This window comes from Octopus sinensis, unplaced genomic scaffold (assembly GCF_006345805.1).
Source record: "Octopus sinensis unplaced genomic scaffold, ASM634580v1 Contig18426, whole genome shotgun sequence".
Lineage (NCBI taxonomy): Eukaryota > Metazoa > Mollusca > Cephalopoda > Octopoda > Octopodidae > Octopus > Octopus sinensis.
This window is the reverse complement of record NW_021835828.1, coordinates 15,688-37,674: the sequence shown is the minus strand read 5'-3', so window position 1 is coordinate 37,674 and position 21,987 is coordinate 15,688. Positions and strand designations below refer to the sequence as shown.

The 21,987-nt window shown below is 34.1% G+C and overlaps 3 protein-coding genes across 3 annotated transcripts; 1 reads left to right on the top strand and 2 right to left on the bottom strand.

Moving 5' to 3' along the window:
* Positions 1 to 11,905: 11,905 nt before the first annotated feature.
* LOC115231404 (protein FAM200B-like) lies at positions 11,906 to 13,938 on the top strand. The gene is made up of 2 exons (XM_029801439.1): positions 11,906 to 12,052; positions 13,648 to 13,938. Exons 1-2 carry the CDS (start codon positions 11,906 to 11,908, stop codon positions 13,936 to 13,938), a joined length of 438 nt encoding a protein of 145 aa, XP_029657299.1.
* A 6,732-nt stretch (positions 13,939 to 20,670) lies between these two features.
* On the bottom strand, positions 20,671 to 21,153 carry LOC115231403 (tigger transposable element-derived protein 6-like). The gene has a single exon (XM_029801438.1). It carries the CDS (start codon positions 21,151 to 21,153, stop codon positions 20,671 to 20,673), a length of 483 nt encoding a protein of 160 aa, XP_029657298.1.
* A 231-nt stretch (positions 21,154 to 21,384) lies between these two features.
* LOC115231402 (major centromere autoantigen B-like) lies at positions 21,385 to 21,765 on the bottom strand. Its single transcript, XM_029801437.1, has one exon. It carries the CDS (start codon positions 21,763 to 21,765, stop codon positions 21,385 to 21,387), a length of 381 nt encoding a protein of 126 aa, XP_029657297.1.
* Between the last annotated feature and the right edge of the window lie 222 nt (positions 21,766 to 21,987).

The window sequence follows — 21,987 nt, the reverse complement described above, 5'->3', positions numbered from 1 at the left end:
CAATCGCTTTGGAAACATCGGGGGTCGCAGGGCCTCTAACCTCGGCCTTCATCAGCGACATCGGGAGGAAATTGGCCCACAGGACGAAAGTGCAACGCGAGGTTTCGTTGCTATTCCGCAGGAGGGTGCGTGCTTTATCCCCCCGGAGTTTCCCCTCTGTACATTCCTAACTTAATTTGTTTTCTCTCAAAAAAAATTAATTTAAGTTATGTATCGATCAAAAGGAGAAGATTATTTAATTAATACTTAAGTTCTTTGAATTGATGTTTCTATTAAGATACGATATAATTTATATTGTATCTCTATTAAGGGTTTTAATAGAATCCAAAACTCTTTTAGGAAAAAGCTGAAATCGTGGCAGTGACCCTCGAATTTCCTCTTTTTCTATATATTAAAAATATCAGTGCCAGCTATTTTAGAAAAATTAAAATGATACTTTGTATAGTTTTGGAATTAACTAACTTTGATAAAACCCAATCCAATTTATCCATCAATCTGAAAAAGACGAGCTGGCTTTTTCATTGAATCTTGGTCGCTTTGCTCCGCGAAAATTGCCATTCAATACGTAGACAACTGTTATGCTTCGGACGAATCTTGAATCGATAGATGACCAAAGACACTTACCCACAAACAAAAGAACGTGCGAATAGATGGCGGGGAGGATGGCTCTAGGCATGACTCAAGCGAAACTCTTCTAGGGCAACGCGAAAGAACTTTAAACTAACTAACTAGTTTCGTAATCAACTTAATTACTATTCTTGTGAGTTTGTGATTAGATACTATCCTTTCTGACAATCGAAATGATGCTGGAAACTAATCTACCAATCAAGCCAATAATATCGGGAAATTCTTAAGTATTTATTTGAAGTATTAAATTTTAGATTCTAGTTGTTATTGATTCAATTTTGAAGCATGCAATGGTTAAGGTTGCAACTTTCAAAAACTCCAAAGTCTTGCTAATAATCAATTCCGATAATGGAAGAAAGTTTAATGGTTGAGTTATGTGCATCTCTCAAACCCCATAAAAGTACGTCTGTAAAATGCCCATCTTACTGTATAACTCAGGAACATGAGGACTGAATTGAAATTTTTTAAAAATCTCAGTGCTTTTCACAGGAAATAATTTTTAACTCAGAGAGCTCTCACCTCCGCGGGAGTTCCGTCATCCTCGAACCGGTTGGGCTGGATAGAAGTTGTTTACGACTCGGTCTTCGCCTATGTGAGCCACATTTCTGCCGCTGTGGGCGAAAATCTGTCGCTTTGGTCAACACGCGCTATCATGTAAACGCAGCGCTGGCCATATGCTCTAAAAGATCTCATCAGAAAAGCCTTAGAAGTCGCCGGAATCCCCTCCATACTCGAGCCACTGGGATCGACCAAGAGGCCCTTTGATGCAGGTCTGAATAATTCGATCTCTCTTGACGCTGTCAAAAGCGTTTTTGAAATCGAGTTTAACAGCGATCTAGAAAAAAATCTATATAAGACTGATTGTGTTCCTCAATTTGTCGAGTACAAAGATGTTTGGCTTGTTATCAACCTCGGAAAATAATAAATATAGTTTTTATAAACAGTTTAATCAAAATAACAACGTCAGGAAGTGAGCGGCCAAGCTCGATCTGCGAGCGCGACGGGGCAGAAGTCCAGTCGAACGGATTGCTTGCGCGTTGCCGCGCACGATTGCAAGCGAGATCCTCTGCCTCAGCCAAGAGGACTCCGAGCATCCATTTTCGTCCGAGTAATGAGGATACCGAGGTCTTTCATGAAGCATGAGGTGAGCGGACCGGAAACGCCTGATGTCCCAAAGCCCAGAGGCACGAAGGAATGCCGAGTGGCAAGATTCTTGTACTTTTCGACTTTGCGGGCTTCCGCCAAAGCAGCGGCCAAGCCGGAAAAAGAAACAGATGACAAAAGGGCGGATGGGGACCACGTGTCTGCACACATGGCATCCCAGATGAGGCAATTGCCATTCCGGAATGGGAAAGTAGTCATTTTATCCGACCGTTTGCCGTCCCCTCTGTCCAATCCGGCGGGTTCTAGCACATTGGGGAAGCCAGCAGCATTGAGTGCTTTTGAGATTATGTCCTTGATTGCTCCATGGCGAGGCGAGCGGCCTGCGCTTCGGCGGCAGGAGAGGGGGTGAAGGGCTTTCACGTCCACCGTACTTTTGCATCGGCAGGGATGAGGGGCGAAGACATCAAGCCCCAGCAGAAGAGCAACTCCGATACGCAGTGTTTCGTTGTCTAATAGGGAACCCGTCGATGACGTTGGGTAAGCGTCGAGCCAGGATCCACTATGCTCGTGTGCTGCAGAAAGCAAGCACGCTTGGCGGTGTTTGTCCAAGGCCGGTTGGAGCGTAGAGAACGAGTGTGCTGCCCAGATCTCGTCCCAATCCCTCTGTCTGGACATCTCAGAAGGGATCTGAAGGTTGGAGTTGGTCCAGAATTTAAGGAGGTCAGCAACTCCAGAGAGAGTTTGTTGAAGGGGAGTAGAACCTCTCGGACAAGTTGACGGCTTCTGGAAATTGAAGAGAAATGCGCGTGTGGCGCCAGATCTTTAGGCGAGCGAAGACCGGCCCATCCGAACCTGACGGGGAGTTTTGCAGGCGTCCAACTGATTTCGTCAAAGGAAATGCTCAAAACTGCTTCCGAAAATCTTTTCATTAACAATCTGATCAAACTTAAAGAGCTCGCATATATAGATTTATATTATAGATTAAATTTTGTGCGATAGAATAATAATCAATCGAAAACAAGGTATGCAGGTCAATTTCCGAAATGTAATATCCGGATCTCAAACTGCAAAGAATAGCACTAACAAAAATTCAAAAGCATGTTTACATAAATTTATTATTTTATTTTTTACAAAATACTTTAATGAAATATTGTAATAAAGTAATTTAGGCGATTTCTCATCTTTGAATAATACAGAGTTTAATTCTGATTGTTTAAAAATCGATTAAAAATTGCTTATAATTATTATATATTCAAGGAGAAACGATCAAAGAGAAACGATCATCGGGAACGGACATGGCTATTCCAAAGCGTATCAATAGTGATCTTGCGTGAGAATTGCCATTCATCTTATCCTCTGCTGCTAATTAAATATTTATTAACACTTTTTAAAAAATAAATGATGAAATTATGTATTGCCTGATTAGTCAGTTATTAAAACTTTCCTGAGTGGTATGTTGATATGACGGGCATTCTCATCAAATAGAGACGGTGGATCGTCTTGGGCAAGTAAAAAAGTGTCAAGAAAGTTTTGATATCATTAAAAAAATAGGGAACTCAATCGAAAAATATATCTCTGTTATTAGTGATTTAATCGATGAATTTGAAACACGTTTGAATGATTTTATAAAAGTTCTACATATTATGAAAATATTTCCGTCACCTATGGGAACAAATACTGCAACCGCTTCATGTATGAGCTGGAGCTAATTTAAATTGAGGCAGATTTACAGCGCTATTTAATTAAAGTAAACTATTGGATTTTTGGAGTCAAATTCGAGAATGAAAATATCCGAACTTGGTCGATAATGCTAAAAAATGCATCAGTCTTTGGAAAAACGTATGATGTGTAAATCTTTTCAGTAAACTTATGCGAATAAAAAGTAAGTATCGAAATCGACTAACTAGTGAACACCTAATTCAACTTTACGAACTTTGTCTTTGAACTTTACCCCTCTTTTCAATAAAATAGTAGACGCCAAGCAAAATCAAGTCTCACATTGATTCTCTTATTAACTAATAAAGCCTTTTTTGATCAAATAAAATATTTTTTGTGCGGCCCGGAATGATACTCATAATTATCGATTTAGTCCTTAAGCTAAAAAGATTGAGAACTCTTACTCTTAATTATTGATCTGGCCCTTGAGCTACAAATGTTGAGAATCACTGCTAGACATAAAATCGGACTGCACGGTACTGTTTTATTAGTGTTGAACATGAAGTTTGCGGCCTGCATGTTTGACACTCATCGTCTAAGATATCTATGTTCGATAGTAGAACCATCCGTATAGGTGGTGCCTGCTTAAGAGAGAGTTTTTTCCATCATGTTAAAGTCCACTGCTTCAGAAAGGCTGTGACTAACTCGTAAACAGCTGAGTTTGTGCGTTGGGCTAGAGTTTTTTTCGTTTGGTCATTTTTAGATTTTAGTGGAAATACCCTGTTTTTTTAAATCTTCTATCGCTTCATTTGTAAAGTCAGATTGGGAGGAAACAGCGATTTAGAGTTCAGTAATTTTACTTGTAGGGGGATATAAATAGGATTCCGTGTAAATTGGAAGGATGTAAGGTTGACTCTGATCAAAAAAGCAAAAGAGATTCCAAGATCGATTTCTAGAAAGAAAAAAAGTCAGCCAAGTCTAACTAGCAAATCCGAAAATTAAATGAAAAGCCCAGCTTTTAATGAAGTTTTTTTCTACTAGGAGAGAGGACTGAACTAAATCTTTTGTTTAACTATGATCACTTGAAGATCACTGTTTATAAATAGCTCGTGCCATTTGTAAATAGCGATTAGCGACATGAAACTGATAAAAAAAGGATGGCTATTTGCAGAAAGAAAATAATTTGCAGAAATAGGGTGTAATTGAGCGCTTTAATCAAACATTGACACGGGGTATGGAAAAACTGATAGATAATAAAAATTGGAAACATTTTTTAGACAAAGTTACGTTTTTATAATACGACACATCACTCGGCAATAAATGAGACTTTCTTCAAAAAGTATAGAGATATATCTGGAATTTAACGTGCCATTCGTGAAATATTAGGTTATAATCTCACTTATAAGTTAGATGAAAATAATGAGGCCTCGTTTGTAGTAGATAAACTTGATAGAAAATATACGATGTATTTTTTAGAAACGAATGATAAAATTTTTGATTTTACTCCTCCAGAAATGAATTCATTTTATTTTAAAAGAATGAATAAAAAGATGGTAGTACACAAGTCAAAATATGATTTTGAATTAAGAAATGAGATATAATTAAATAAAAACAGTTTAGGTTAGAATTTTAAAAGATTGTGGGGACGAATCTTTCATTGAAACTACACAGATTTGAATCCCCATATGAAGAAAAGGGGAAAAAATATAATGTCTAATAACAGATTAATGTGAGAAACTACACTTTAAATGAAAAATTTCAAATTTTATCCAGAAAAAAAATGATGAGACTATTAAGAAAATATAGATTTTTCTGCAATAAGATATGAATGATTATCCTTCTTTACTTCTTTTTGTTGGTAGCTTCTTTTTACCTGGAAATGATTGATTGGCTGTAATTTCAATGAAAATGATTAATGGATTCTGATTATTATAATGTAAATACAAGGAAAGAGTATTCTTTGGACCTAAAACAAAAAGTTGTAACAGCCTACCAAAAAGGTAAAAAAATATGGAAGATTTTTACACTGTTGACATCACCAGAAAGTACTGCTTGGTATATTATTACTCCATGAAAACAACACGGAACTGTTATGAATCTCTGTAGATTGGTCGTCAGAAAAGTTTCTGTTCATAGCGTCAAAAACCAACATGCATGTAACAACAAAAAAATAAAAATGATATTTGAATTCAGTAAAAGAAGAAGCAATAAACCAAATAGAGAGACATTGTTAAACTTTAGATGACTTGTCCTTAGGATTTATTAGTCAAATCCTTAGGATTAATGATAGTGACACTGTCAGGCAACAATTTTTTAGGTCCCTTGACGCCAGTTGGGTCATGTGGCTTCATAATAGTGACTTGTATACCGATGACACCTACAAATATGAATAGTCATTACCTGATTTCATCTGAATCCCTGTCACAGCCCTGTCCAAATAGTAGTTGGGAGCATCCCCGGAGTGAATCAAATAACCGTCCACAAATTTAGAACACCTGGCCCTCTGACCGCGAAGTTTTCCGGACACTTTGACCTCAACTCCGTTTGCACCCGCCCCCATGCATAACTTGATAGTCGAATGGGCTGCCCTCCTCACCGCCAACCCACTTATCAGCTTGTAACGAATAGACTCCACCTGTGCCACTGCACTAAGCCCTTTATCTTGAAGACGTTCGACAGATATCTTGACTAACTAACAAATAGAGTACTTCGATTTGATCTGTGGGGAATCCAAAGCGAGAAGATATCAGTCCTTTCATTTCTCTAATCTTCAATCCCCGATCAGCAGCGATTTGCTGAGGGCGAGTGGCCATTAGGACAATTTCAATCTTCTTTGGATGATGACGAATGGAGACATCCGATAATCCCTCTTCACGGAATATTCTCATCATTGTTGACTTTAGTTCAGTTCTTAGTAGACCTTCGGCCACAAACTAGTGATATTAAAATATTTGATACTCGTTTCTTCATCGAGAGATTGTCTTGTCCGTACATGCCACTAGAACTACAGGTGAGAAATTATTCAAATGTAGAAAATATAATTAATTTAAACTTTAATTAATTATGATAACAATAAAAAAGTTATCTTGCATGAACAGGCTGAAAAATAAATGTGATTTTCACTTGACTTTAGCCACTTCTTCATTTTTTGGAAGTCATTGTGTAATACAACTGGTAACGTCATCCTTGGTCGACCACGAAAGCATTCCCTCTCAAACATGAAATAATCCTCCATCGCCAGATTAGCTGGGGCAGCGAAATTTACACGCAGAATATGGCCATACAGTTTTCATTTGGCGTCAGTGATATCCAGGCTTAAGGCCTACTTGTGCATTTGTTGTAAATTCCAGCATTTGAAATTCTGGCAGGCCAGTGCATTACAAATAAAATCCCAAGCTGTTTTTTGTAAAACGCACTGAAAGCCGTTGATTTCACATTCATACAGGCACAAGTGCCAACATTTAACAATATTATCGACTTTAAAATAAATTTACATATGCATCCGTAGATTGACATTGAGTTCTTTCGGAAGTGTTGTCCTCCTTTGAGTTTTTTATTGCTACCTCAGTACCTCAGAAGTGTTGTCCTTTTGATGTTATATTCTGTTTCAGCCAGTAGGAATCCAAGCTTGTTGACGTGTCGCTAACATTCTAATTTAAATTTTGAATAAAAATTATAAAAATTAACGTATATTTTATTTTGTAGGTGTGTTCCAGAGCGAAGTTTATTCACCTTACTTCTGAACTTTTCGTTTGTTCAATAAAAAAAATGTTAATATTTTTAAAACACGACATATAGATATTTTATATTAATTATCCCCCATGGATTATTGATCCATTCATCATAAAACTTTTCGCAGTTGAGATCGAAACAAAAAGACATGGATTTGCAATCTGACATCATGACGTTTTAGGTTACACTGATTTACCAAAAAATTCCCAAATCTATGGACAAGTCAATTTTTAATTGCTTTGCATCTACCTATTTAATTGAATGTGGCTTTAGAAAAGTAGTACGACATACAAAATCGAGGAATAGACTTGATGTTGTCAATAGAGGAATCTACGAACACAATATCAAATATAATTCCCAAAAGGCCAAATTTTTTAATTTTTCTAAATTTAACTATTTTATTTTAACTTAAAAAATTGACAAAGTGGCCAGTAACAGAAATTTCCAAGTAACTGAATTTTTCCTATAAAATTTTATTTTTCGTAAAAAGTGGCGACTAAGTGGGGTGGAGACTATCCAGGGTTTGACTGTATTATTTGCAACGATGTTTTGTATAAAAATATTTTTTGAATTTTAATAATTTACGTGACAAATTTGATTTTTTCTTTTGATGAATACAATATTTTATTTAAATACTGAATAGTTAATAAGGTAGGGAAGTTAATTTGAATTAGTCACCGTACGGATGGACAGGCAATTTTTACGTAATATCGCGAGCGATATCCGTTGGAAAAGCCAGCTCGACTGTCGTGACTTCTGTCTTGAACAGGAATATTGTAGACTTGTCAGGACGTTTTTGGTCTAGCCTAACTGGTTCCAGTATTGAGGGGAATCCAGCGTATAAATGATACATTATTAGATAATAGATTTAAAAGCAGAATTTGGGGTTGGCCTTCGGTTGGATTAGACTCATTTCACACAATTTTGTTAGAACAGACCATTAAAAAATAATCGATCATAGAAGGAAGTATCATTAGAAATTTAAAAAATTATTCTTTTTTGAGAGAAAAATATTATTGCATACTCGCAACGGGAAGGAATTCGTCATTCGATTAGCAATTTTTTTTACGATAATTCGTGTCGGTGTTTAATGGCAACGGCTTTTGTCAACCTGGGTTAACTAAAGACCGGTCAAAATTAATAAAAATATATAAATGACATTTTAATTTTGCCCTACGGATTATTCTTGGTGTAAAAAATATTTTTAAAAAATTTTTAGTGAAATGTTAATTAGAAATTACAAAATGTAAATACAGTAAACTCTTTCGATCCGCCATTTTTGGTTCCTGATCGAAATTTTTGGAATTCTGGAGGATTTGTTTCCAATTTTTTAATTGATATTCCTATTTTTAAAATCGGCGATCCAGTTGTCAGACGGGTGTATGTTGACAATAATAAAAAAACACGGAAAGTGCCTTAAATGAGCACATGTTAAAGGAGTATCTGCCACGGGAATGATTGATCTAAAAGCAGAAGATGTAGTGTGATTGAAGAAAATAGCAGAGACTCAGCGAAGCTAGAATAGCTTAAAACAAAATTAATTCCAATGACATTTATTTATCAAAAATAAAAATGATTAGTGAATAATTTGAATATTTTAAAGCAAACTTGTAGTAATTCTACAACGCCAAGTTGTAAGATTTTCTTACAAATTAATTTTAATATAAGATTATTAAGGTGATAACAGGAACAAAGATTTTCTACATCTTTTCCGAAAATGATCAGAAAGGTGTTCAGCAATTTACTTTAATCAATCAAAATTTATTTCAGTGTAACACCGCAATCGAGTCTTCAGGAGGGTGCATCTTGACTCTTCTTTGGGGACAATGCTGCCCAAACAGCCATTCATATGTGGTACGTCGTCGTTGTTGAGCTGACCCTTGCAGCTTAGCTTGCACCTAATCTCATTCTCATTTTTTTGATCAAATATTTATTGTCATAACTTAGAATAAGTAAGTTATAATTTGCAATCATTAGTATAGAACTTATTTTATCTATCATTAGTATGGAACGTTTGTGTGTTTTGTTATTTGACTTTCTAAATCAGTATATGAGTATCGATTTTTAGCTGCTCGTATTAAAACGTATCTAATTGGTAACCGGTCACAATTATTAATTTCTACTTAATGCATCTTCTTTCAGTGGATTCTCCTCCTCTTCGAGCCAGAGCCAATCTCTTCGATGGGAACACATCATCTATCTTCCAGATCGCCCTAGTCTGTGGTCATTCTCAGTTCGATCCAATGGCCTACTGACAAGCTTCCTCCCTTCCTCCGTTGTTTCATTTGTAACTGAGTCATTTGGGATTCTTCAGTTGGAATCATTCCAAACTTATTTTCTGTACGGATACTGTCCAATATTTCCGTAAACTAACCACAAATGCTCTTCAGTAGTTTCTGTTTCTCTTCGCATAATAAGCAATTAAAAAACAAAAATCGTTCCTTTTCATGAATACGTGTATATGAAATTTCCGCGACGTTAAACACTCTTCATTCGGAAGTATGCATAGCATGCTATCTCTCTTCTGAGTGTACTTTTTTAGCTCTTGAACTTTAAGCGTGCAAGTCTAAAACATCATATCGATGTGAAATCGATCAAATGAAAACTTCATCGAAAAATTAGCCCCCACCACATTGCATTTTTAGTGCAAATTGATTTTGCTTAATTTCTCTAAATATAAACATTACGGTTGATTCCAATTGGTCGAATATCTTTACTCTAAAGTACCAAAAATTGTTCAACAGTGCTTTTTCTTGAATTTTCATTGACCTCTAAATGGCCTTTTCCTACTTCAACCTAACATTATTAAAAGTTTAGTAGAATAAATTCATTAAATAAACATCCTGGAATCTTTTAAAGTGGGCTTCTTCAACGCCTCTCCATTACCGTAATCCGCGGAAACTGTTCCGCAATCCGTGCGGCTGGGAGGGCGCCCTAAACTGCGTAGTCTTAAGCAAACTTTCTCTTTTTCTAACTGTCTTTGATTTAACTTCAAATTTGTAAAAAACATTAAACACTGTTGATTTAAACACTGAGATATTCTATTTTAGATAAGATGCTTCTAAATCTCACAAGTTTGGGAGCAAGTTTGGTTAAATAACATCAGCCATATGGATCCAGTGTACTTGTGTAATTTTCATACTTTTCCACCACTTTTATTGTCCTCAATACTTTCTACCCTTCGATATAGGTTTGACATGGGCACTCCTTAATTTAACAGTATCTTAATTCCAGTTCTAAATTCGATTGGTAAGCTGTAAATATTTGGGCTCTTTTTCTTTCTTCTTTTGTTATTACTATTTTACCTATACTTTTATTTTGACTTCACAGCTACATTTTGAATTGAATATTCGTCATATTTAATTACAAAATTATTATTAATCTATTTTATCAAATTATTATGTAATACTTATTTCAATCCACAATCCACAATTTTCGTAATTTCGCCCTTTCCTCCCACAACCACATTTCAACATGGATCAAGGAAGGATTGTCAGCGACCTCCTTCCTCACCACACTAACAGATTTCATAAATGAAGGACACAAAAGAAGAATTGCAGGAGAATCATTGTATGGCACTATCGACATTCAAAAGCGTTTGACTCCGTCCCAAGGAAGATCCTAATTCAAAGATATTTGGTACAAATATTTTCTACACCTATGAAGCTATGGATAGCGAATTTTTTGAGCGGACGTCGTGGGAAAGTGTGCGTCGGGAACGAGAGTTCAAGATCACGCTTTTTGCCAATGGTGTACCCCAGGGTTCTCCTTTAATCCCCGACCCTCTTCAACTGTTTCTGAATGATCTCCCGGTTCCTATGGATAATAATGACATACTACTCTCCTATGCGATGACATAGTTGTCGCATCAAGGGATGTAAATGTCGAATACGCGAAGGAAAGACTACAAAGAATACTGAAACGAATTATATGGATGGCTATATGAAAACAGACTACATGCATGTTCCGAAAAGTCAGCAGTCACCCTATTCACGAAAAACGGAAGATGGGACGAAAACTATTGAAGTCACGCTGAATGGAGTCCCAATACCACCAAAGAAAACACAGAAGATATTGGGTGTAACGTTTGACACTTTCTCTTTTTTCTCACCTCATGTTGAATCGATCGTGTCAACTTGTATAAAGAAAATCAATCTTGTGAAAGCCTTTCTTTCGAACTGTGGGAGAACTTGTCCGCCAGGGGTAGAGACCCTTTTACAAGCAGTATATCGAGCCAACAATAGGCTATGCATGTGCTGCTTGGGGCTGTAACCTGGCGGCAACGAACCAACTAACATCGAGAAAATCCAAGAAAAATCCATAAACATACTGAAGGACCATACCGACATGAAAATTGTCCATCGAACACTGGAGTCTCTTGTATAGGCAAGTGGGAGGGATCGTGGAGATGGACCACAAGCATTTCACCGTACTACAGAAAGTGTGTGGGTCACGGTCTGAACATCGTGAAAAGATGGCTAGACTGTTGAGAAGTGTCGGAATCACCTGAACACGTTAGTTAATGTTAAGACGGTGATTCTGTTTTTGGCTTAAATAATAATAATAATAATAAAATCTTCATCAGTACACTCGACTAAATTGTAGTTTCAAAATCATTCACAACAGAAAAATTTTAATAAATTGTAATAATAATTTGTTTTTAATTTCTTAATAAAATTTATTTATTATTTAAGTGCTGAGATGAAAGAAAGTAATCATCAAAATAACGGCATTGAAAACATTTTTAACAATGTAAAAATAAATAAATGTATAAACCATAACCAGGATGAAAGCTCTCGGACATCGGACTCGTTCAAAAGTCCAAATTAACGAAGGAATGGACGAAATCTCTCGATTTACTGAACTATCCCAAGAACAAGTTTCCAAGTCAAAAAACATGGCGCGATCTATTGATTACTGTCAAACCACAAAAGTTTTTTTAAAGTAAAAGTTGTTTAGATTTATATCCCTCAAAAGCGAAATTGATCCTTGTTCGGTTGAAGAAGTGAATCAAGAAGACTACAACATCGGACGTTTTTCCAGTTGATTTTTAATTGATATTATTTTATATTTAATTTTAAATTTAAGTCCAACAATATATATTTTTAGAAAAAGAACTTCTTAAAATAAACGAGCTCCGAGATTCACGTGTTGAAAGAAAAGATCAAATTCAACACTCAGAGCAAAGCCAAATCGTTGAAAATGAACAATCGTATCTTCTTAAGGTGCAAATGACTATGGTATGTATTCCTACTAATTAAACTCTCCAGTTTGTTCAATTAGTAGTCCAATTATTCATGGTTAGCACAAACACTCCCGATTGCGACACAGACATAATGGCTTCTGAATGTCGTCATATTCTGGTTTCCTAAACCTTGACATGCCAGGACACTCTCTCAAAACATTATCCTGTCAATTGTCCCCAAAGACCACCAAATCTTGATGAAGCCATTAAAATGTTGGATGAAAAGAACATTATCAAACTATTCCTTCAAAATATGATGAACTATTGTCTGAGGAGGTACTTGGGAGTCTAAATGCCCGCAAAAGGATTTAAAAGTTATTTTCTGCCAATTTGTATTTCCGAGATTCTAAAACTCGGTTATGTTCAATCACATGGATTTGCTGGCGTCAAGAATGGACGTTTTTCATTTCCGAGATTATTCATGAGCAAATATCCTGAATGAGCAATCGACGTCGAGTTTTAAGATATGACGAATTAAAGTATAGGAAATGTATTTTTAACGTTAGCCTGTTGCATATGGTCTTGAAATGTGTCAGACAGGTGGGTGGAAGTATTTGGATGTGAATCGGATTTTCTCACATATTTGAGTCCTGCTATCTTAAGTCATATAATCACAAATTGGTAAAAAAAATTCAAGAAGTAGTTCATTTTAATGCAGTCAAGGTTGTGGTTTTACTATACACAGAGTTTTTGTTTTTAAAAACATATAAAATTCTGCCCTCCGAATATCACGGATTGTCAGCTTCCTAATATTCGTATTCCCGAAGTGACTGTATTTGAGACTAGACAACATTGAAATGCCGAATTGGTTTTTGTTAGATTTTGTCTCAATTGTATCCCAATAGGCATATACTGTCATTTCGGTTGTTCATTTTTTGAACATAAACTGAAAACTACTCATCCTACGCAATTTCTCTAGTCATGGAATTTCTTCTAAGTTGTCTAATTTTAAAGAATTGAAAACATTACAAACATTACCGGTTTTTTGTAATTTGTAAATAAAAATGATTGTAGTAAGAGCAGTGATTCTTAACGGGGGCGCTGGCGCCCCCCTGGGGGCGCTGGAACATATTAGGGGGGCGCTGGAATTTTAATTTTTTTAATTATTATAAATATTTTATTAGTTTTTGTAAATCATTATCACGTGCTTTTCTATTAATTCTAAATTCAAATTGTCTTGTGTGTACGTAAAAAAATTATTCACTGATAATATTTATAAATATTTGTTAATTGTATTTAATATTTTAGAACTTTTTAATAAATATTTTAATTATATTTTATAGATGTCTGATAAAAAAGTAAAACGACGTATATATTCGGATGAATACCTAAAGTTTGGAGTGATACCCTACGACCATAACAATTCACTTCCAATGTGTCTTATGTGTAAAAAGGTCTTTACAAATGAAGGAATGAAGCCTTCAAGAATGCTAAATCATCTTAAGATTTGTCATCCTGACAAACTTGATGCGGATATCAATTATTTTTCTAATCTGAAATATAATTATGAAAATCGTCTTATGATTAATCAACTATTTACAAAAAATTCGAAGATGCTTGAAAAAGGCCTATAGCATCATACAAAATATCGCAATTGATAGCGAAATCAGGAAAACCTCATACTATTGGAGAGTCATTAATATTACCAGCTATCAAAGAAGTGTTAAATTCAATGGTTGATTGTGATTCTGAACAAATAATTTCATCAATTCCTTTGAGTAATAGTTCTGTTTCTTCCAGAATTGATGAAATGGCATTTGATATCGAAGAAACCCTATGTGCATTTTTAAGAACAACAAAATTTTCAATTCAGATTGATGAATCGACATTCAACGATAGTGTTGCACTTTTATTAGTTTACGTACGTTATATTAATCAAATGATGTAATTCAAGAAGAATTTTTATTTTCTGAACACCTTGAACTCGATACAAGAGGATTAACAATTTTCAAAACTGTTGAACAATATTTTTTGAAACATGAAATACCCCTTAGCAATATTTTTGCTTGTTCAACAGATGGGGGCACTGCGATGGTTGGAGTTCATCGTGGGTTTTTGGCATATATGAAGGAAAAAGTACCGAATATTTTTACAATCCATTGCGTCATTCACAGACAGCATTTAGCTGCGAAAAATTTAAGTGAGAGGCTGAATGAATCACTAAATGTTGTCATATGTGCAATAAATCGTATTAAAATGCACCCATTGAATTCGAGAATATTTCGACATATTTGTGAACAAAACGATGAGCATTATGAACGACTTCTTTTGCATACCCATGTTAGATGGCTTTCAAAAGGAAACTGTTTGTGTCGATTTTTTGAATTGTATGATTCAATCTTAGAATTTTGTCAGTTACATGAGCAGAGAATTTTTAGGTAATTATTCCTTAATCATTTTAGTAAGTTGATTTTATTGAAAGCTGATATAGCTTATCTAGCTGATATTTTTATAAAATCAACCAAGTAAATATTAGCTTGCAAGGAAACAATATCAATTTAATAAATGTAAAAGGAATTATTATGCCTTTTATTGAAAAATTACAACTTTATGAAAACAATATTAAGAAAAAGATTTTTATTAATTTTCCAAATCTACAAAATTTGGGGTTATTTTTGTAATAATATTTATTAGGTCGAAAAATTAACGGATTCTGACTGTGAATGCTTTTGCTTGCATCTAAAAATGTTAAAAGATGACATGAAAATCCGCTTTGAAGATTTAGAAAATTTAAAATTTTTTGATTGGTATATAAATCCATTTGAAACTGAAAACGTTAATTTATCTCAAGAAATAACAGAAAATTTATTAAATCTGAAATATGACTTTGAAGCTAAAGTCATTTTCAACAAATATGGATATCAACAATTCTGGGTTACTCATAGAAAAAATATCCTTTATTGTGGAATGAAATTGAAACACTTATAATAGCATTTCCTTCAACATATCTAGTTGAAAGAGGATTTAGTGCAGTCTCTAATATTTTGACCAAAAAAGAAATAAATTACAAATTGTGAATAGAGGAGATTTGAGACTAAGTCTGTCGACTATTGAAGCTGACATAAAACGATTGACAAATTCCCATCAAGCACAAGGCAGTCACTAAAATTTTTTTATAAAAAAGTTTGGTTTGTGAATACCCTTTTTAATTCTAAAAAAATAATAAGTAATATTCGAAAATATTAAAATGAAACAATTGGCGAAAAAATTGCCAAATAAATCTATAATTGAAAAAAAATAAATTAAATAATAGGGGGGCGCTGAAATTTTGAAGCTTCGAAATTGTGTCAAAAGGGGCGCTGACTTAAAAAAGGTTAAGAACCACTGGTATAGAGGAAACCCATACTCTTGAAGTGCTGATTACGAGTAGTCGAAAATATTAATTCCCGTGAAATTCGATATGAGTGGTGTGTTGATTCTTTTTATATCCTTTTTTTGTGTAATTAAGTTCTTGTCAATTTATAAAGCTGATTAAAGCTATAAAAATAATAAGAAGGTATTCATATTCTTCCATTTTTCATGAATTAATACTTACTTATTTAACATTTTGTTTAGCTATTCTATTTTTATATTCAATATATACATCACGATTCTGTGATCAGTACAATCATTTAAAAAAATCAAAGGTCAAAAAAACCTTTCCTAATAAAATAATGCAGTCCAATTTTGATTTGGAACAGTTTTAGGCTGAAATATCTCAGTTTTAGAAACACTTTGTAGGATCTCTGCCTGGAATAATAATTGCTTTGAATGAAAACTTCGATTTAGACAAAATTTAGCTGTGGAAACATTATTCCAAAAGTTTCAGTCTGAAACAACAACTTACGATATTTTTAAAACATTTGATAGTAAAGTTTTCGACATTTTTTTACAATTACAGCTCAAAAATATTCAGGTTTCTGGTCATCTTATCTAAAAAATTAGTAATTTTTACTTTTTTACATCGTTGATATGAAAATTGCAGTTAAATAAAATTGTCAAAGCTTTAAGCATATCGAATGGTTGTTCAACCAATTAAAAAACACATGAACACATTAAAAATCCTTAATGGCGAAGGAAATTTGTGCATTCGTGGTGAAATTCAATCATTTTTGAAAGTTTTCCATCAAAAAATGATGATAATTACATTTGTTGAAATAATTTTTTTAAAAAGACTCTTTTTTAAAAGTAAAAAACATTTATTTATAAATCAAGTGATTTTAAAAGAGTTGGAAGTTATTGGAGTTGATTTTGATATTTTGAGTCATACTTCCGACCATTTTGGCACCCTTGATGGGCTAGCTTCATTGGTGCAAGCCCAAATTAACATGAAACATTTAAATGGCTGTATGAAAGACTTCTTATCGTTTCAAGAATGATCCCATGTACGTACAGGACTTGAATACAAGTATAATCATATTCCTCCATTTTAGAGTATATCCTGCCTATAACTTTGCATATCCTATTGTTAATATGAGTTACACAAGCTTTAAGAACTACTAAATATAGAGACAGGGGTGAGTAAATAAACTGGATTTTGACCCAATTTGGTTTATTATTTATATTTTTATTATAAATTGTCACAGTCCAGAGCTGCGAGACGTCAGGGCTCCTATACGACCAAGTTTCAACACAAAGATATAAAGTAACAAACACTGATGGAGAGGTGGAGAATATTTGGTATACCCAGTTCCTATTTGTCAGCCTCCTACCGATCAAGGGAAGGTAGGAGGTCCCCTTTCTACATCATTTTCCGTGGAAATTTAAATAAAATCATAAAACGCTACGTTCAATTAATGATTTTGATGCTATGTTGTTTTGCGAAAAAGCACGATCTTTTAAATAATAAAAAAATTAATAATTTTAGATATTTACTCAAGAGAACAACAAAAGAACTTCAGAAATGTAATTTTTATAAAAATTTATTAATATTTTAAAACCTCGCCTAGCAGCTTTGGACTGTGATATAAATTATTAACTTGTGAATATTAGGTTTACGCATGCCGTAATATGAGTATGGCAACGTTGCGTTTAAGATGACTGTGATGTCGAAGAGGAAGTTGACGTAATTTGTGAAAAAAAATGTATTTGATAGGTTGAATTACCTTCTCATAATTTATAAGGATGGTCCACGCTTCCCGACTATTCGTGGGATATTCCGGCATGGATTGAAATTTGAAGGTTTACGGGATTTTATAACAGTTCAAGTTTTTTGCGGTAATTAGAATTTAAAAAGTTTTCTTCTGCCAATGTTATGATACGATGGGAGAAGCTATGGGTTCTGAACAAAAGGTAGTGACTGATACCCATAGCAGGTGATTGCCCCGGTATTTCCATAATATACAGCCATGGTTAATGATAATTTGGTTTTAATGGTAATTGATTCATTGGAGGAGTGAATAAACAGCCAGCATCTAATTTTTTCCTACAAATAAAATAACATTTTCGATCAATAAATACAACTTTCACGGTAAAACCAGAATAATGAACTTGATAAACTACAGAGGACTCTCATTGGGAAGGAAGAAATTCGCTTTGAAGCCGAACTTTTAACCGTCCAAATCCTACGCAGTCTAATCGAACGTCTATACGACGTGGACAGTGGTTCTATGACTCCAACCATGATTTGAAATTAATCAAACTAACATTAAAGTAATCTCAAAAAGGAATTGAATACGTCACATATAATACAAAAGCATTTAGTACTGAATTATCCTATGCCAGGAGTGAACAACCAGTCGATCGCTTTCGACATGTAAATTGCTAATTAGATTTTTTTATTTGATCAAATCTCAATACAGGACCCGTTTAACGGATAATCATCTTGCCGATTGCATGAGAATAGCTCTAAGCTCATATGAGAATTACAATTCCAAAAATCCCATCAACTTTTAATTATAAGATAAAAATTTTGTTATTAAAATAAACAAGTCGATCGATCAAAAATCGCAAAATGAAATCGACCAAAAATCACCACTGGCCTATGCAATCATAATAATTGGTTAATACTCAGTTGGTAATTAACACGTTACTAAAGTAAGGACAACGTTGGTTGACTGTCACTGCTTACCGAAACCGGAAAATCCCATAATTTTGGCGACATCGGGTTCCTCAATTTCATCGGGGGCATTGACCGTGCGTTTACCAAAGGAGGAGAAGCCGAGGACAGAAGCAATATACGCCCCATCTGCATCAACTTCCACTGCTCTCTTCTTCTTGTCCTTCATCTCCTTCCTCCTCCTCTCCTATCTCTCCTTCCTCTTCTCCTTCTCCTCTAACAACACTGCCAGTCGTTCATGAATGTCGTACTCGGGGACATGCCTCGACATCCGATTGGCCTCGATTCGCTCACGCACTTGGGAGACGGTCGACTTTTCCACCTTCATCGACATTCCCAGGTTCTTCTGGTCTGCAGAGGTCACATTTGAGGAATACGCTTTTTTCCGTTAATATGGTCGAGGTAGTTGGTCGAGTCCTTTATCAGGCAGTCACAAACCTCGCAAAAATATCTGCGTGTTTCACTTTTAGTACCCTGGTTGGGAAGAGGTGGGTGCCGAGGCTGTCACCATACGGATTTGCCCTAATTTGGAGTCCAAATCAGGCTGTTAGGGTCAGTCATGTTCATTACCTTCAAATCTCTTTGCTTTAAGGCAGCGGTTCTCAAATGCGGCCCCCGGCCGCATGTGGCCCCCAGGATTTTTTTGCGGCCCCTCGAGTAACTAACTTTTTAATTTTTTAATAATGTCTAAATTTAATTATTTATTCTTAAGGTTAAACATATCCATATTGGTGATTTAATTAATCAATTTGAAGCACGTTTTGGGGTACATTTATATAAATTTAATTTTTAGAATTTCAAAGAATTCCTTCCTTAATGAAAATTTTGCAACTCCATTCAGCGTGGAAATTAAAGGATGCGCCTGCAAAATTCAACTAGAACTCATTAATTTACAACATGATATAGAACTGGCGGATTGTTCAAAAATGCGTCTATTATTAATTTTTACGAATAATTCCTCAAGACAAATCAAAAATATAACACACAATGAATATATGAATATATCAATGTTAAATCTACATATTTATGCGAATCAATATTTAGTAAAATGATTCGAATAAAAAATAAATATCGTAACAAGCTCACGGATAATCACTGAGTCAGCTTTTACGAACTTCTTCGACTTTACTTATTCCGATTTCAAAACTTAATAAAGAAATAATACTTTCTTTTTAGTTACAACAACGCCTTTTGTAGATTTTTAGCTTTTTATTTTTATAAAGGAAATGGAAATTAAAAGAGTAAAAAACTCATTACGCATCAGCAGGGCTGCACTTCGGATTGCAAACGAGTTACTGGATTGGAAAATATAAAAATATATAAAATATTTTTTTGCGGCCCGTGAATAATCTTAATTATCGATTTGGCCCTTGAGCTAAAAAGTTGAGAACCCCTGCTTTAAGGGTTCGGCTGTTGTTTTCTCTGGCTTTTTTGTGTTTTTTTTGCTTAAATATTTTGCGTATTCAGATAGACTTTTTGTGTGTTTTAAAGTGTAGTTTTTATCAGCCATCGAACACAATAAACCAGAAGCGAATTTGGGAAACAATAAATTATTTTGTTTATATTTTAAATAAAATTGTTAATTTATATATTTCAAACTAGAAAATATTCAAACATTATCAGCAATTGACATAGAAGATTTGTTTGTTTGTATTTCTCAACACTTTTCTTTTTAATGACCCCCCAAGTTGTTATCATAGATGAAACTCAGGAACAAATAACAGTCATAACTAGCGATTCGAAGGCAGAAACAGTGGGTGGGGTCGTGTGTGCTGATCAACATAGACCTCCAAATCTTCATTATATATACAGTAGACTATTCATTTAACGAAAATGAAAATTGAGCATTCGTTAAATGAATTTAACGAAAAAAATTGTTTAATTAAAAATGTGTCATGTAATCGGTAATTTTAGGTTCCTTCTTTTTAATTTTTGCCAATATATTTCTCAAATTTGTAATTAGGTGAATATGTTCACCAGATTCTTGCAAAAAATATTTTTCAATATTTTCCAAATATTTAAGTGCATCTGCATAACCAATGGGATTGTCATTTGTGCTATCTATTTCTTCATGCTCATTTTCTTCCTCACATTGTATTGTATCAAGATACGCGTTTTCTTCGCAGACGACAGGTGCACACAGGAAACTCAATCATAATTTCACTTTTATTATCTTTAATTGTAAGGTGATTTAAATTTAATACCTTTTTCGTCAGTGGATTCTTCAAGTATTTTTTCATCTATCTTCGCCCAATTATTTAATGCCTTGTTAAAGCAATTTTTGATAGTCCACTGTGACTTCGTTCCAAGCCTCAATAATTAAAGGTAGAGCATTCACTAATTTGAATTTGGTAAGTTCATCTGTATATGACAATGTTCCTATATTTGTTCCCATACTCAAATTTCTAGTCATTCCTTTTTTATACAACGATTTAAATGAATGCACAATCCCTTGATCAATTGGTTGAATCTTAGATGTTGTCTTTGGAGGAAGAAAATACAATTCGATATTACTGAATTCGCCATCAAAATAGTGAACTGGCGCATTATCTAAAAGAAGCAAAATCTTTCTATTTTCCACACTCATTTTGGAATTTAACCGTTCAACCCAGTTTTTAAAAATTAAACTGGTCATCCAAGATTTATTGCTATTTGCATATTGAATCCCAAGATTATTCATATTAATATTTTTAAAACCATGAGGATTTTTGAATTTTCCGATTACCAACGGATGCTCTTTATCTCCTTCCATATTTGTGCATAATAACAGTGTTATTCGTTCTTTAGAAAATTTTCCTGAAGCCCTTGATTCGGAGTCAAGAACTAATGTTTTTTTGGAGTACATTTGAAAAAAAGGGCAGTTTCATCGCAGCATTGTAAAAATTTTTCGATCCATATTTTTTTAACATGGCTGCAAAGCGTTCATATGAATCTATAAGCAAAACGGGATCCACTAATTGTTCTCCAGAAATCGTGAGTGTTTTTATTTTATACTCTTTCTTAAAGCGTGAAATCCATGGGTGAGATGCTTTGAAATTTTCATATAAAATCGTTGAGCAATTTTGAGTGCCATTTCGCGTACCATTACATTAGTTATGGTGTGATTACAGAAACGTTTGTTCTGAATCCATGCATATAATGGTTCATATATCTTATCAGTACAACTTTTAAATGTAATATTCTTTTTTTGTTTGTGACGCCTTGATCCATACAATTGCATTTTCTTCAACGTTGAATTGATCACTCCAATAGGCATATTAAACCGCTGAGCCAAATTTTCTTGAGTAACAGCAGGATTATTCTTCTTGAAATCAATAACTTCCAGTTTTTGTTGAATTTGATAAGTTTTTCTTTTTTTCTTCATATTGTTCACCCTTGCACACATGGTTTACTACAAAGAAATAGCGAGGAAAAATTATTTTAAAATTTTATCAAAAATTTTAATTTTCGTTATTTAAATATTCGTTAAATATATTTAAATATTCACTAATACAAAGAAAAAAAATTTTATTTTTGAATTTATCTAAGGAAAAACGTAAAAAAATATTTTGACTTTCGTAAAATGAATATTTTCGTTAAATTTTTT